General features: G+C 41.8%; 1 protein-coding gene across 1 annotated transcript in view; it reads left to right on the plus strand.

Annotated features, from left to right (window-relative positions):
• The window catches only part of SLC7A11 (solute carrier family 7 member 11), a gene marked incomplete at its 3' end in the record, with an annotated part of 86,186 nt that extends 71,520 nt beyond the window's left edge, over positions 1-14,666 (plus strand). The window contains exons 10-12 of the mRNA XM_082837712.1: positions 1,035-1,184; positions 2,417-2,594; positions 14,599-14,666. Coding sequence (XP_082693838.1) covers positions 1,035-1,184; positions 2,417-2,594; positions 14,599-14,666 — 396 coding nt within the window. The remainder of the gene's footprint in view (positions 1-1,034; positions 1,185-2,416; positions 2,595-14,598) is intronic.
• Positions 14,667-16,735: the final 2,069 nt, after the last annotated feature.

Genomic DNA, 16,735 nt, shown 5'->3' on the forward strand with positions numbered 1-16,735 from the left:
TGTACGATTCTTTATGCAGAGAAAAGTATCTGTGAAACACGGGATATGAAAGACTGTGTAAGGTGTAGGAGTCCTCGGATCCCCACTGGCAATGTTATATTCCTTTTTACCTACTATTTTTTCCCAATAACGTTTCCAAAACCCAAAAACATTTCCCAGAAATGTTTCCCAGTAACATTTGTTCCCAATCTCCTGCTGTCAGGCGCACCACAGAATGCACTGAACACTTTTGTGCCCCCATCTCCACCCCCCATGGGTTTCATTTGTTTCAAAATGTTTCCTTGAAATTTCTTTGTAAAGGCCGGTGGGCGGGTGGGGTACTCTGTGTGGATTCTGGAAGTTTACTTCACTTGGGGGAACAGAATGTATTATTTTGTGGGAACAGAATATATTATTGGTGAAGAGGGCTTTCATTTTAAGCCTGCGTTATCGGTCATGCTGTCCTTGGTCTGTGCAGCTGTGGAGACTTGCTATGCTGAACTCTGCGCTCCATTCTTTTCTGCGGTCTTGAGGGTCACATGTGGCAAGCACCCAGGGAGAGGAAGTGTGGAGGAGGGAAAGGTCAACGTTCTGCACTCAGGAGAGGACACAGTCTCCAGAGGTGGCTGTCTTTCCTGTGTATGCATAGCCAGGGGCTCATCAGACACCATTTGCAGAGCTTTCTGCAAATGTGTGTATTGGATGCGCTTTTGACTTTTATTGTTAGTTATTTACCGACCATCTCAGTCTCTGGGTCTTTAAATTTTGAGTCATTGAGTGTCCTGTGTTTTGCTCTTTGAAAGCACGTTCTCTTAACTCAAATGAAAAACAGCTAAAAATAATGCATCCGTGTGTGTGTAAAGAGAGAGTAGAAAAGCTGGCTATATAGCTAGGAGGTTAGTTGACTATAGGTGTTAAGCGCAATGGTCGTGTATCCGTAGAAAGAATCGTTTGGAAAAGATAATAATAACGTGCAGTGATGATATTGCTTCTTATCACGTGTGTTCTCTTTTAACTCACTGTGCATTTTTTCTCTCCCTCCCCCACCCCCCCAGCACCCTTTGACGATGGTAATGCTCTTCTCTGGGGACCTCTACAGTCTTTTGAATTTCCTCAGTTTTGCCAGGTGGCTTTTTATTGGGCTGGCGGTTGCCGGGCTGATTTATCTTCGATACAAACGCCCAGATATGCATCGTCCTTTCAAGGTAACCTCAGCAATCTTGATGGGTTTACATAAATCTTCCTCCTAATGCCCGGTCCTCCCTTTGTCATAAGTTGATGATGAAGAGCTTGGGCAGAGGGGCAGAATCCTCTGGAATAAAATGTTTAACCCTTGCAGGTCATGCCTTCATACGGGATTTATTTTACCTTGAAAAAATAGTTCATCGGCTTGTTTGTGATGTACCGAACTTTGTAGGTCACATTGTTGAAAAGTGGGGATATTAATATACAATGTTTGTTATATTGATTTTTCATGAATGTGTCTAATGACCTGATATGTTCAAAATATAGACTGCTTCTCTTTTTTTTATGCTGAATAGTTGTGGACAACCATACTCAGGGTGAGGCCGATATGTATGAAATCATCACTAATTCAAACTTCAAAAAGGATGCTGCTTTACAAAAAGGCATTTTAAGAGTTCTTAAATGTTATGACTTGTTTTATTGCCCCTTTTCTGCATTGTACACTCCAGAAGGAGTAGAAATGTGAAATACATAGGGAAAGTGAAGATGTGTGAATATACCACTTAATAGAATGTCCATTTACCATAGCTAAGTGTTTCCTTTTGGGAGGGCTGGCGCATATGCCTCTAGCCTTGAAAGTTCATGGACTGATTTGTCTTTACTATGTATTTGCTTTTAAGAAATAACACCGATCATGTTGTCCGTCATGTTGTCAGAATTTGTTTCTAATTATATTCATTGCCTAATGCCGGCAACATCTTTATTAGTGGTTGAATAGGAGTTGGCCTGTTTTATCCCTGTCAGTTCTTATTGTGAATCTCCAACAGAAAATCGATATGCACTGAAAAGGCTTTAACATGTAACAAGCAGCCCGTGCTCTTGGCTGTACATTAAAGTGGATTCTAATCATAATTATCAGAGAACCAATCTTTTACAATCAAAAACATAACTCGTAAAACATAGTGCTTAACTAGTAAAATAGTTCAAACAGAACATCTCTAATGAAACGCACTTATTTATCCTTAGATTTTGTTCTATCCAAAGTTTTTTGTGTTTTTTTTTTAATTTAAAGGAGTGTGTTTAATATAGTCTCTGTGCCCCATGCAAGAGATTTTGGTGCAAAGGTGTGGTAGGATGGTGCCTGTCACTTGGTCACGTGATCAAGGTGTATCACCTGATCCCATGACTGATGTGCTCATCTTGAATCCACCTTCTGTCTCTTGAAGTGATTTTCTTCTGTGCTGTGTTCCAGGTGCCGCTATTCATCCCGGCTTTGTTTTCCTTCACGTGTCTCTTCATGGTCGCCCTTTCCCTTTATTCAGACCCATTTAGTACAGGGATTGGCTTCGTCATCACTCTGACCGGGGTCCCTGCCTACTATCTCTTTATTATATGGGACAAGAAACCCAGGTGGTTTAGAAGAATGTCAGGTAAGACTTTTAAGCAGTTTCGGGACCTTTTGAGAGACCGTGTTGTAGAAAACCCATCTATGTGTACCTATATAACATGCATGCATTAAAGTGTGAAAATATAAGTGGGGAAATTGCTAGTTTGAACACATTACCGTATTCTAATGAGAACTGGTAGAAGAAAAGGCAGGAAGGATGTTGAGGGCAGAGCCACTGAATCCTTTCAGGCTATTGAGTTCCAGTTGCTTTAATCACTTCTTAGGAGAACAAATTTTTAGAGAGAATTTTATCAGCAGTTCTGTAAACGACCTAGTTGTTCTTCCGAATCCCTTACTAACTTAATTGTTTCTATCCTGGGTTTGATCGTAGTTTATTGATTCTGTATGATAACATACTACTTAATGAGTGATATGAGATTTGGTGGGGGGTTAGGTAGAGCCTGCAAAGGGCTTAAATATCATTATTATAACACCACCCTATTGGTGAATCATGGAGGGTCATAAGAACAGCAAGAATGATCATGAGGGGCCTCACCCGGTGGTCCAGTGGTTAAGACTCCGCGTTCCGGGCTTCCCTGGTGGCGCAGTGGTTGAGAGTCCGCCTGCCGATGCAGGGGACACGGGTTCGTGCCCCGGTCCGGGAGGATCCCACATGCCGCGGAGCGGCTGGGCCCGTGAGCCATGGCTGCTGAGCCTGCGCGTCCAGAGCCTGTGTTCCGCAGCGGGAGAGGCCGCAACGGTGAGAGGCCCACGTACCACCAAAAAAAAAAAAAAAAAAAAAATCAGTAGGTAGGAAGGGTGCTTAGGAACAGCCTCTGTCAAAAGCCTCGCCCTCTGTCAGGGGCTCTGCCAGTGACGCTGTTTTCCTCACATCATCGTCTCATTCAATCCTCCACAAGATCCACGTGTGAACTGGTTGATTTCTATACCCAGATGGGAAAACCAGGGTGCGGGGAGATGGAGAGTTTAAGTGTATAGATTTTAAACCATTGAGCTGGGATTTGAACCCACGTATGCTGGACTTCAAATTCATGCTCTTTTTAGCTTGGGTACCTGTGGGAAGAGAGAGAGGGAGAACTTTATCCAGAGGAGCAGATAGGTTCTTGCCGGTGAGGTTGGTGAGTTTAAAAATCCACTTTTTTTCTTTTCATTCATTTTAATTTACTTACTTTACCATCATTAATTTTTTAAAGCCCAGTAAAAAAGTTCAGGGAGATTTCTGGTCAAATTATTAATAAATAATGTCAGTGTTACTAAAAATAAAAAACAAACAACTCTGTGTACATATTGCATCTCTAGTGTGCTGCACAAACTCATTTAGAAGCTGGTCATTTAAAATAGACTTCTGTATCGCTTCTCGGCCTTTTGGCTAAGGTCAAGTGTAAAATAGACTTCTGCTAGTACTCTCTATTAGCTTTTAATGGGTGTTTGATATCTTTAGACCTTATACTATTATTTATACCTGCATTTTGTTTCCTAGCTGGCAACATTATTCCCAGAGGAAGTGTTACTATAAAAGTTAGGTTCTTCAAGGTTTACACAGGCACACAGATTGCCTAGCAGGGTATTTAATCTCTGTGTCTTGTTAGATCACGCTGGTTTTCGGTAGAGTATTTTTAGTTACGTTTTATCTGTTGTAGGCAATACATAGACAGCCTTTGCTGAAAAACAAATCCAAGTCTTGTTAAACAGTATTTACCATTAGGATTGCTCGTTACCAATGTTCAGGGTAGATTAGTACTCACCACTGTGGGGGGGGGGGGTCTGTGTCCATCTCAGATCCTGGCTAGAGACAATTAAAACCCCTGAATGCATGGAAAACCATGAGAATTTAGGAAGAAAGAGTGGGTAGCCCTAGAGTTGGACTACAGTGTGAGAGACCATGATGAAAGAACAAATTCCTGTTCTTGCGCACTTAGTAGGCATTTTGTCCTTCCTGTTTGCAGTCAGCCAACTCTAAAAATGCTTTCCTTCTGCTAACACGTGCATATTTTCTTCCATTTCTTTGCCGGTACGTATCAACTACTGGTTTTCATGCCTGCTCCTTCTTTGATGTTTTTCCATGCTCATGTAGTTGTGAAGTTTTCTGTCTCCAGTGGCGTTTTGCACATCTCCAAGGACTCTAAATGTAGCGTTAGCCATTCGTGAAAGTAGCAGCAAGTAGCAGCCCCATAATGGTTATTTGGTTCTCAGCAACGCCATTGAGTCTTACCAGGGAGCGTGGCAATTCTGCCTTGACACTGCGATCATTGTAACCCTTTATCTTTATAGCTGCCTTTTGAGTGAGTTTGCGAAAAGCAACAATCCTCTGTAATTTTGTTTGATTTTCCACTTAGGCAGCATTCTTAAAGTAAAATAAAGAAAATTCATAATATTTATCGCGGCCATAGCAAGTATTTTCCTAGCCTTTGGCCAAAACAAAACACTCACACACAGACACGCAACACAGCAGAGTCCTGAGCCATCACCTCGCCTCTTCTCCCAATTGCCTCCTTGTTGTCAGGGAGAAACTCAGTGTAAACTTGGAGCCAGAGAGCCTCTGCTTGGAGCAGTGTGTAGAGTTAACACCAAATTGTTCTGCTGGGGAACATTCTTTAGCCTTGGTCTGGTCACTTATTTTCATCCGAGTATACCTGAACAGATCCTCCCTGTGAAGTGATAGTTTATCAAAATACATCTTACCAGGGGGGCATCCCTTAAAAAAACACAGGGTCACCGAACAGCGTTCAGAAAACGGAGACAGGCTGCTGAGTTGAGATAGCCAGAGAACGTTCGGAACCCGAGAAGCTGAGAGTTTCAGAGACTTGATGAATTTCTCTGGCCACAGGATGCCAGCATTGAACCACGCTTCATTTGATAGCATTCCTGGGATGAAAAGAAAATGTGCTCTTAAGGGAGTACTCGGATGTGCAGAGAGCTTTTTTCCCCCATCTGTGATGGAGTGCTTAATTCATCTGGATCGATTTATTTATAGAAACACAAGCTTCTCACCCAGGGAAGAGGGGACAGATACCCCACTGACATACTCTAATTCATGGGGAGGCTGGAGCCGGCAAACCCCAGCCAGGGCTCCCCGCAGCCGTTTTCCTCCGCTGCCTCTGTTTATCCGTCCAACCCCGTCACAGCTGGGAGTGCGTGGGGTGACTGGAAGTTGGTCCCTCTGGCTCCGGGCGAGTTGGGGAGGACAGCTGTATTTAAACAAAATCTTTAGTTATAAAGAATCATACTGGGCAGCACCACAGAATGACTGTTGTCCATCGTGGACAGATTTTGCAAAACCAGAATTCTAAAAGCATGTTCTGCATACGGTGTGTTGCGATCAGTTTGTGTATGATGCTCCACTGGAAGCTGCCGCAGGCATTTGACAGACTCTTCACGAAGACTGAGGTGCGATGTTTTACGTGAGTTAAGCTTGCCTGCATTTCTTACCAAACCATCTTCACTGTAAGGGTCAAACGGGGCCATGCACGTGAAAAGGTTTTGAAGGCTCTTCCAAAAAAAAAAAAAAAGAAAAACGTAGACACTGTGGTTATGATTTCTGGGGAAGCTTGGTTTTGTGCTAATGTTTCATAGGCTTATTCCATTTTGGCTGTAGTTCCCACGCTTGTACCAGGTATGATTGGGTAAATCACATTTTGCAAGGGCAGTAGTTGTTTCAGTGGATTTCCAAAACAACGACTGAACATGGAAGACAAAGCTAAAAATATTTCCATTGCTATTTGGTCTTATAGCTTACATAACTAAAAGCACCAAATGCAGACTCAATGTCTCGACTTTATTTAAAGAAATATTGTCAGGGGGCTGATTATTCCCAAAGCCAAAGGCCCTACATGGGTAGGGATGTAGTTGGAGACCACATGCTCTGCAGCTTCTGGGGGCAAGCAGGAAGCTTCCTCAGAGGCTTACTTGGGTCCACTTAGCACCGCTCTGTGACCCCCATGGCTGTAGATGACCTGGTGGGAAAAGTTGGTAGGACTCCAAAAGCCACTCAGAGCCCAAATCAGTCACTCTGCTCAAACCTCCATCATGATGAAAATTATTTAAATCTCGAGATCCCAAGAGAGGGCATAAGAAAGCCACACGAGGGACTGTCCACAGGGCTGACTGAGCGTGGAGGTATTACTGGGTGTGCAGAACGAGGAGAGAGGTTCTTTGGCCCCAAAAGTGCTACTGAATAGGAGATCCAAATGGAGCTTTCAGGAAGGAGAATGCCACACGAGCGAAGCAACAGGATCTCTTAAGTTGTTCTCCCTTTGTCTGGAACCCATGCAGTGTTGTGACATGGGTCAGTAAGATGTCTAAGAAAGCTGAGGGCTGCAGAATTACAGAGGCACACTTTTGGAAAAGGCTTTCATTTGGGACATGGAGGAGTAGGTGCTGCATTAAAAAAAAAAAAATCTCCGTAGACAACTGCATAAATAGTCACATACACGCGTGTGCGCGCGCACACACTCAAGAACGGCCGTCGTTATGGAGACTAGTTCGAGTAGCGACTGCAGGACTTCTCCGGAGAGGAAGGGCTGCAGAGCATGTCACCTTAACCCCACCGCTTTGCATTTGACCATGGTAGAATTCTTGTTATTTAAAACTATCAGTTAGTCCTAGCTCCATCTCTGCCTGCAAAAGACACGTCGCCCTTACTATTGACTGATAGCTACTTTTCCACAGTCTATTTTTCTAGGATAATTCTATCATTTCCCTTTTCTGTAAACATGAACTTCAATTGCTGTTGAGCACTCCCTTGTGCTCCATGTACATCTCAACGTCAAGAGTGGGCTGGGACAGAATAGAATTCATTCGAGAAACGTTTACATAGAGTTTATCATTTGCCAGAATGATGCTGGACCCTTTGTAGTGAATGTATATTATAAAAATCAGTGTGCTGAGGAAAACAACTTGGGAACACTGTTAGAAAATAAAGGATGAAAAAACGTGCCTTTTTTAGTGGCATTAAATATTGCTGGGAAGGGACTCTTACAGGTGACAAGTCATAAAAGAGGAGAAAGATGGCCTGTCTGGATGAGAGATGATGTGGCTCTGAAAACCATCAAGACAATAGGCACCAGGGGCTTCAGGACCAGTAACAGTTTGAAGAGGTTTTGTGGAGACCAGTTACAGAGATAAGAGGTGGACAAGAGCTAATATCTCAGGAAAGTGGAGTCACAGGGTTCTAAGACTGTCGAGATAAAATGACTGTAGAAATCAGCTAGCCCAGTGACCCCTGCACTTTAGCGTCTATCAGAATCACAGATTTATGGGCCCTGCCTTCAGTTTCTGATTCAGTAGGTCTAGGATGAGGCTTCAAAGTTGTATTTCTGATATCTCAGATGATTCTAATGTTGCTGGCCTGGGGATTATACTTTGAGAACCACTGATCTAGTCCAAGACCCTCATTCTTCTTTATTTATTAATTAATTTTTAAATTAAGAAAAAACGGACCTATAACATCGTGTAAGTTTAAGGTGTAGGAAGTGTTGATTTTGATATATTTATATATTGCATTAGATAAAACACAGTAGCATTAGCTAGCACCTTTACAATGTCTTTATCATGGTAAACATCTTTTATCATTTGTTGTTGTTGAGAACAGTTAAGTTATAGTCTCTTGACAACTTTTATAATACAGTATTGTTGACAATAATCTCCAGAACTTATATATTTACTAGTTGTACGTTTGTACCCTTAAACAACATCTCTTTAATTTCCCCACCCTCCAGCCCATGGTAAGCACTCTCTGCTTTCACAAGTTCAGTTTTTTTAGATTCCACATATAAGTGATATCATACAGTATTGTCTTTATCTGTCTAACTTATGTCACTTAGCATATGTCTTACAAGTCCACCCATGTTGTTGCAAATGCAGGATTTCCTTTTTTCTCATGGCTGAATAATATTCCAGTTGTGATATATATACCACATCTTCTTTATCCATTCATCTGTTGATGGACACTTAAGTTATTTCCTTATCTTGGCTACTGTGAATAATGCTGCAGTGAACATGGGTGTACAGACATCCCTTTGAGATACCGATTTGAATTCCTTTGAGTACATACCCAGGAGCGGAATTGCTGGATCATACCGTAGTTCAATTTTTTGAGGAACCGCCATACTGTTTTGCACACTGGCTATACTGATTTACATTCCCGTTAACAGTGTATAAGGGTTCCTTTTCCTCTACACCTCACCATTTGTTATCTCTTGTCTTTTTGATAAAAGCCATCCTTTTGCTAAGGTGAAGGTGATATTGTGATTTTGATTTTCATTTCCATGATAATTAGTGATGTTGAACACCTTTGCATAATACCTCTTGGCCATTTGTATACCTTCTTTGGAAAAATATCTATTCAGGTCCTTTGCCAATTTTTAAATTGGATTATTTTCTTTTTTGCTACCGAGTTGTAAGTTCTTTTTATATTTTGGAGAGTAGTCCCTTGTCAGATGTATAGTTTGCAAATGTTTTCTCCCATTCTGTAGGTCTGTCTTTTCATTTTATTGATTGTTACCTTTGCTATGCAGAAGCTCCTTAGTTTAATGCAATTACACTTATTTATTTTAGTTTTTTGTTGCCTGTGCTTCTGGTGGCTTATCCAAGAAATCATTGCCTAGACCAATATCAAGGATCTTTTCCCCTATGTTTTCTTCTAGGAGTTTTATAGTTTCAGATCTTGCATTGAAATCTTTGATCCGTTTCAAGTTAATTTTTGTGATTGGCATGAGGTAGGGGTTCAGTTTCATTCTTTTGCATATGGATATCTAGTTGTCCCAAATACCATTCATGGAGGAAACTGTCCTTTCTCTATGGTGTGTACTTGGCACCCTTGTCAAAAATTAGTTGACCATATATGTGGGAGTTTACCTCTGTGCTCTCCATTCTGTTCCGCTGATCTGTATGCCTGTTTTTATGATAATACCATACTGGGTTTTTTTTTTAAGATTTATTTATTTATTTTTGGCTGCACTGGGTCTTAGTTGCGGCACGCAGTCTCTTCATTGTTGTGCACAGGCTTCTCTCTAGTTGTGGCGTACAGGTTTTCTCTTCTCTAGTTGTGGCACGCAGACTCCAGAGCGCGTGGGCTCTGTAGTTTGCAGCACTCGGGCTCTCTCCTTGAGGCGCGCGAGCTCAGTAGTTGGGGGCGTGTGGGCTTAGTTGCCCCACTGCATGGGGGATCTTAGTTCCCTGACCAGAGATCGAACCCACGTCCCCTGCATCGCAAGGTGGATTCTTTACCACTGGACCACCAGGGAAGTCCCCATAATGTTTTGATTGCTATAACTTTATAATATAGCTTGAAATCAGGTATTACAGTACCTCCAGCTCTGTCCTTCTCTCTTAGGGTTACTCTGTGGCTCTAAATAAATTTTAGAATCGTTTGTTTCTATTTCTGTGAAAAATGTCAGTGGAATTGTGATCAGGATTGCATTGAATCTGTAGATCACTTTGGGTCATATGAACATTTTCACAATATTACTTCTTTCAGTCTAGGAACATGGGGTATCTTTCCATTGGTTTGTGTCTTCTTCAGTTTCTTTCCTTAAAGTCTTATAGCTTTTAGTATACAGGTCTTTCACCTCCTTGGTTAAATTTATTCCTAGGTATTTTAATTTGTTTGATGCTATTGTCAATGAGATTGCTTTCTAATTTCTTTTTCAGATAATTCATTGTCAATATATAGTAATACAACTGATTTCTGTGTGTCGATTTTGTATCCTGCAATTTTACTGAATTTATTTATTATTTCTAACAGTTTTTTAGGGGTCTTTGGGATTTTCTATATAAGATCATGTCATCTGTGAACAGAGATCGTTTTACTTCTTCCTTTTTTTTTTCTTTTTTTTCGGTACGCGGGCCTCTCACTGCTGTGGCCTCTCCTGTTGCGGAGCACAGGCTCCGGACGCGCAGGCTCAGCGGCCATGGCTCACGGGCCCAGCCGCTCTGCGGCATGTGGGATCTTCCCGGACCGGGGCGCGAACCCGCGTCCCCTGCATCGGCAGGCGGACTCTCTACCACTGCGCCACCAGGGAAGCCCTTCCTTTTTGATATGGATACATTTCACTTATTTTTCTGCCTAATTGCTCTGGCTTAGTACTATGTTGAATGCATCCTTGCGTTCCAGAGATAAAACCCACTTGATCATGGTGAGTGATCCGTTTAATGTGTTGTTGAATTTGGGTGGCTAAAATTTTGTTGAGAATTTTTGCATCTGTATTCATCAGGGATATTGGTCAGTAATATTCTTTTCTTAGAGTGTCTTTGTCTGGACTTAGTATCAGGGTAATGCTGGCCTCATAAAATGAGTTTGGAAGTGTTCCCTCTTCTTCATACTTTCATATCTTTTCATGCTACTGATTAGCATATTTTTGTTTCAGCTTAAAGAACTCCTTTTAGCATTTCTTGCAGGGCAGGTCTAATGACTACAAATTCCTTTAGCTGTTGTCGACCTGGGAAAGTCTTTCTCTCTCCTTCATTTCTATAGGACAGCTTTTCTGGGTGAAGTATTCTTGGTGGTAGTTTTTTTCCTCTGAGCGTTTTGAATATATCATCCCATTCTCTCCTGGTCTGTAAGATTTCTGCTGAGACGTTTGCCGATAGCCTTATCAAGATTCCCTCATATGTGATGATTCTTTTATGTCTTGCTGCTTTCAAGATTCCCTTTTTGTCTTTGATTTTTGAGAGCTTGACTATAATGTCTCAGTGAAGTGAATGTCTCAGTGAAGACCTCTTTGGGTTGAATCGGTTTGGAGATCTTTGAGCTCCTTGTACCTTGATGGCTGTATCTCTCCCCAGATTTGAAAGTTTTCGGCCATTATATTTTTAAATAAGTTGTATGTCTCTTTCTCCTTCTCTTCTCCTTCTGGGACTCCCATAATGTGGATAATTTTTCTTTTGATCATGTTCCACAGTTCGTGCAGGCTTTCTTCTTTTTTATTCTAATTTCTTTATTCTCCTCTGAGTGGAAAATATCAAGAGGTCTGTCTTGAAGCTCCAGGATTCTTTCTTGTGCCTGATTGAGCCTACGCGTCAAAGCTATTACATTTTTCATTTCATTCATTGTATTCTTCTCCAAATTTTCTGATTTTTTTTAACGGGTCCTATTTCTTTGTAGAATTTCTCATTTTGTTCATATACTATTCCAGAGTTCATTGATCTGTCTGTGTTCTCTCACATGTCACTCAGCTCCCTTCCAATCATTATTTTGAATTCTTTCTCAGATCAGTCACAGATCTTTATTTCCTTAGGGGCAGTTAATGGAGGGGTATTGCATTCCTTTGGTGATGTCATGTTTCCTCGCTTTTTCATGTTTCTGATGGGTTTGTGTTGATATCTGTGCATTTGAGAATGATGTCACCTCTTCCAGTCTTTTCAGACTGGCTTCAGGAGGGAAAGACTTTCACCTGGAGGTGGCTGTTAGCGCACCTGCTGACTGGGATGCAGTGTCTTTGGTTTCCGAGAAGGCACAGCGATGTAGTCTCTGTGCCACTCCACTGGTTGAGGCTGAAATTGGCCAGACTGTGGGGTTCTTATATGGCTAAGGCTGCAGAGGACCTATAGGTGGCAGGTAGGGCTATTGGTATCCTCAGAGGCTAAGGCTGCTGACATCTTCCCGCGCTCCTCTACTTTTTTGCTCTTGGAAGGAGCCTCTGTTTGAGGACACCCCTCCTGGTGCCTGGTCTGATGTGCTGACACCCAGAGTTCTCAGAGCAGCATTGGAACTGAGGTCCGGGGATCAGGCGCACATGGAACTACCACAGTGCCAAGGTCCTGGAGCACAGCCACACTGTGTCTAGGGCACGGACATGTGCAGATATCCTGTGGAACTGGTACTGGGGTCTCAAGGGCTCACTGCTGTGACTTGTGCTGGTGAAAGGGAATATGGCAGTGGCGAGGGCCCTGGGATGACAAGGTGCAGTGGTGGCTTGGGCAGAAAAGGCAGAGTGCAGTGGTAGCACAGCCTGGGAATGGTAGGTCAAAGTCTGACCTCTGCCCCCACCCCTCCCACCGCCCGCTGGGAGCGCTCACAGGATAGCAATAGTACGACTCCGGTAGTTGTTAAAGCTGTGTGTTGGGACTCAGGGAACTGGGCACAGGGTAGTGGCAGCAAGCCCTTGGCAATGACAGTTCAGAGCCGCCACCTGGGATGGGGGGTGAAGTTCAGGGCAGTGGTGGCCTGGTCCCAGCCTCCGTAGGTCAGAGTCCTGACCTGAAATCTGAGGGGCGGGGCTCAGGGCAGTGGTAACACCGCTGGCCAAAGATGGCTCAAGAGCCTCCATCTGGGATGGAGGCGGAGCTCAGGGTAGAGGCAGCCCAGTCCCAGCAATGGAGGGTCTCAGCCTTGACCAGACCTGCCGTGGGAGTGGGACTCAGGATAGTGGCTTTGCCCTTAGCAATGATGAGTCAGAGCCAGGACCTGGGACCTGGGAGGCAGTAAGAACTCATCTCAGCAATGACACTTCAAAGTCTTGACCTGGGATGGGGCAGGGGGGTGAGGCACAGGGCAACAGCCAATTCGGGCAGCCAAAGCATGACTTGGGACCCAGGAGGCACGGCTCAGGTCAGGGAGATTGCCTTGGTAATGGTGGAGCAAGGCCCCAACCTGGGACTGGGGTGGGCAAAGAGCCATGGCAGCTCTGGTGTCCTCTGTGGAGATGTGCTGTGGTACCCGATGTGTGAGAGGCGGGCACAGCAACAACTGGGACCCCTGAGGGCAGGTCTCACCTCAGCAACACCTCCAGCCTCTGGGAGCAGATCCAGAAGAGGGGGGTACTACAGGCTGCTCCACCAGCTAGGGTCAGCGTCACTGAAGACCGAGAGACTCTTGTACCCAAAGCTGCAGACATCCACAGTGGGCGAGGCCTGCTGTGGTCCCTCTGCTCTCCTTCTCCCCATGTGGTGACCTTCCTGAGAGGATTCCTCCTGGTGCCCAGCAGCTCCCGACGGGGGGATGGGGTGATGGGGACAAAATGCTTCCTTTGCTTTTGTCTGTGGCCATCCTTGATTTTTGAGCTCTGCCAGGTGTTTTGCTGCTGCTTCTTTGTTGTCTAGAGCTTCCCCTGAGCTGTTTTCTTCCATCTGTAACTGTTTATTGTTCTTGGTTTTCTTTTCTGTTTGCTTGTTTTGGGGGGTGGGGGACCTCCCGGCCCTCCGTCTTGCTGACATCACTCCCAAGTGCCCCCCATTCTACAGAGGAGGCAAATGAGGCCCTAGGAGATAAAATGTTTTGCTCAATAATACACTGCAAGTTTGAGACTGGAAATTATATTCTGATTCTTCTGATTTTGCTGAGGAGTTGGATGTACTCTCATAGGTGCAAAAACAACAAACCAATTTAGACTCGATATGAAGCATATTTTTGAACATTTATTTATATCTTGGTCCTATCGTCTCAAAATATTTTCAGCCTCCTGGTTTGGGAATAAAAGTCCTTATTTGAACGCAAAATACTAATGTATTTTTTTTTGATAAATTTTATTTTTTTATTTTTATTTTCGGCTGCATTGAGTCTTCGTTGTTGCATGCAGGCTTTCTCTAGTTGTGGCGAGCGGGGGCTGCTCTTCGTTGCGGTGCGCGGGCTTCTCATTGCTGTGGCTTCTCTTGTTGCAGAGCGCGGGCTCTAGGCACGCAGGCTTTAGTAGTTGCAGTACGTGGGCTCAGTAGCTGTGGCTCGTGGGCTCTAGAGGGCAGGCTCAGTAGTTGTGGCACACAGGCTTAGTTGCTTCGCAGCATGTGGGATCTTCTCGGACCAGGGCTCGAACGCGTGTCCCCTGCATTGGCAGGCGGATTCTTAACCACTGCACCACCAGGCAAGCCCCGGTATTAATGTATTCTTGCTGAGAAGCCATCATGGGACGTTACAGAGGTGACTAATAAATTAATTGAGCATGATAGGATTCTAATGAAATAAGTAATTCTTGAAAGAGATAGGCGGTTGTGAGTTTTCAATATTCAATCCCAAATAATTTGCATTTTGCTGTTTTTATGCATTTCTGATTTCTGTGCATTTTAAATTTCTCTTCTTTATTTCTTTGTAGACATTACAACCAGAACATTACAAATAATACTGGAAGTCGTACCAGAAGAAGATTGTCATAAATTATAAATTAATGCATTTGAAGTCTTGGCAATTCATCCTTGGCTTTGTTTCTGCCCAAAGGGCTGAAACAAAAAATGGATCTTCTAAGAAATTTAGTTATTACTCCATGTGGTTATAGAACGCTGATACGCAATTATACCATAAGTTCACATGATCATTGAGTCCCTGATACCTACCTGTTGAGGTTAGGAAAAACGACTACAGAATGGAAATTACTTTAGTGGTCTTTCTCTATAACATATCTTATGGCTAAGAACCTTCAGACTGAAAACTGAGATGTTTTCTTTAATATGGGTTTTGTAAAAACAATTTTTATATACTATAGATAACTGTACTGTGAAAATTGTTTTTTACTCTTCTGGGGAAAAAAAAAAGTGTATGTCATCATTATGGACAGAGGCAAGAAAGAAATTTATTTTACATTGGCATTGCATTGCTTCCCACAGATATCAACTTAGATATCATACATGTTTTAATGGATTATACCCAGAGCATTTTGAAAAAGAAAAAAAGCTTAGGGGTATGCCTAATTGTGATGAATACATTAAAGAAGAGTTTCTAGGGGCTATTGTTTAGGAGGCAAATCCAGGAATTATGTTTAAGTAAAAAAAATGCTTGAGAATTTATTATGTTAGGATTTTTTTCACTCATTATCAGGAAGCTCCGTAGTTGCGTGCCATTTGTTTTCATGGCAGCCTAATTGATCAGGAAAGGATGTAACGCCTGTCTTAGAGCAGAACAAAAGTCAGTTTGGTATTAAATCCTCTTAAGCATGATCATGTGTTTCACTAATAATTTACTCTTTGATAAATACATCTAAATACGTGCATTTTTAAATCTTCAAGTTACAATATCAACAGGAGACGGAAATCACCAAGAAAGAAAATGCCCAAAATACTATGCCCAACTCTACAGTTCTACATACATTGTTAGTGTTTCTGAACATTTTTTAAAAATCTCATAGCTGTTTTTACATGATGATGAATTTTGACAGTTTTACGTTTTCTTTATACATTTTATATTGTTAAAATATCTCTTTGGACAAAACTGTCCAGATCAATTAGGAAAAGACATATATTTACATAAAAATTAAGGAAGAAATGTCACTGCTAAATAAGATTTACAACTGCTGTTTCTAAGAATGTTTCCATTTCTCTCTCTAGGCTTTATCAGTAATTTCCAGACAAAGTAAAAGAGATAACTGATAAATTCACTGAAAGAAACTGTACATGAAATGTATATATTCAGACAGGTATTTACTATGCTGGGTTTAGAAAATACTGTGGAATTTTCAAATAAGAATAATATAATGATGAAATTTGTTAACCATTATTTACTTAAGTCTCAGAGTAAATAGTCATGGCCAGAATTTTTTCATTCTGTAATTTTTGTCCATTGGAAAAGAAGAATTTTTGGAAGAATTACACTGATTCAGATCATTAAGAGCAGATATATAGAGTTCATAGACAGTTGATCAAAGTAGAAATGATGATAATTTGAGGCAATTTCAATTAATTAATTTTCAATTCGTTAATTTCAATTTCAAAATTTAATTCAGTTAATTAAATTTCATTCAATTAAATTTCAATTTAATATCTATCTGAGATTGAAATTTTGTCAGCCAAACATAGTGTTTGGGTCTTTAAGTGAATTTATAAAAATTCCTTCCTTTTTCTCTTACCATGGATTTTCAGAATTTGATCTGTAGTCTGTACAGCTTATATCCATTTGTCTACATCTGTCCCCACTAAATTGTTGCTATCGGTGAAAACAGATTTGCCTTATATTCTTGTTTACAGTCTAGGCCCATGTAATCTAAACCAGCAAACTCTCCTGGAATTGTTTTTTTCCCCTAATGAAAAAAAAAATGGTAAAGTCTCATGGAGAAGTTTGTATAGTTACTGATTAATTCCTGAGGTTAATGTGGGAGATAGGTCTCCTGATTTTAGTTATTTTAGTTTTAGTTCTAATTTCTCTTTAAATATGTCATTATACAAGCTAACTAGATTACATATTCATTATTATTTTCATCATTTTAAAAAATGATTTTTGCATTGTTAAATTTCTAATGCCAT

This window comes from Leucopleurus acutus (genome assembly GCF_964270905.1).
Source record: "Leucopleurus acutus genome assembly, chromosome: 4".
In the NCBI taxonomy this organism is placed as follows: domain Eukaryota; kingdom Metazoa; phylum Chordata; class Mammalia; order Artiodactyla; family Delphinidae; genus Leucopleurus; species Leucopleurus acutus.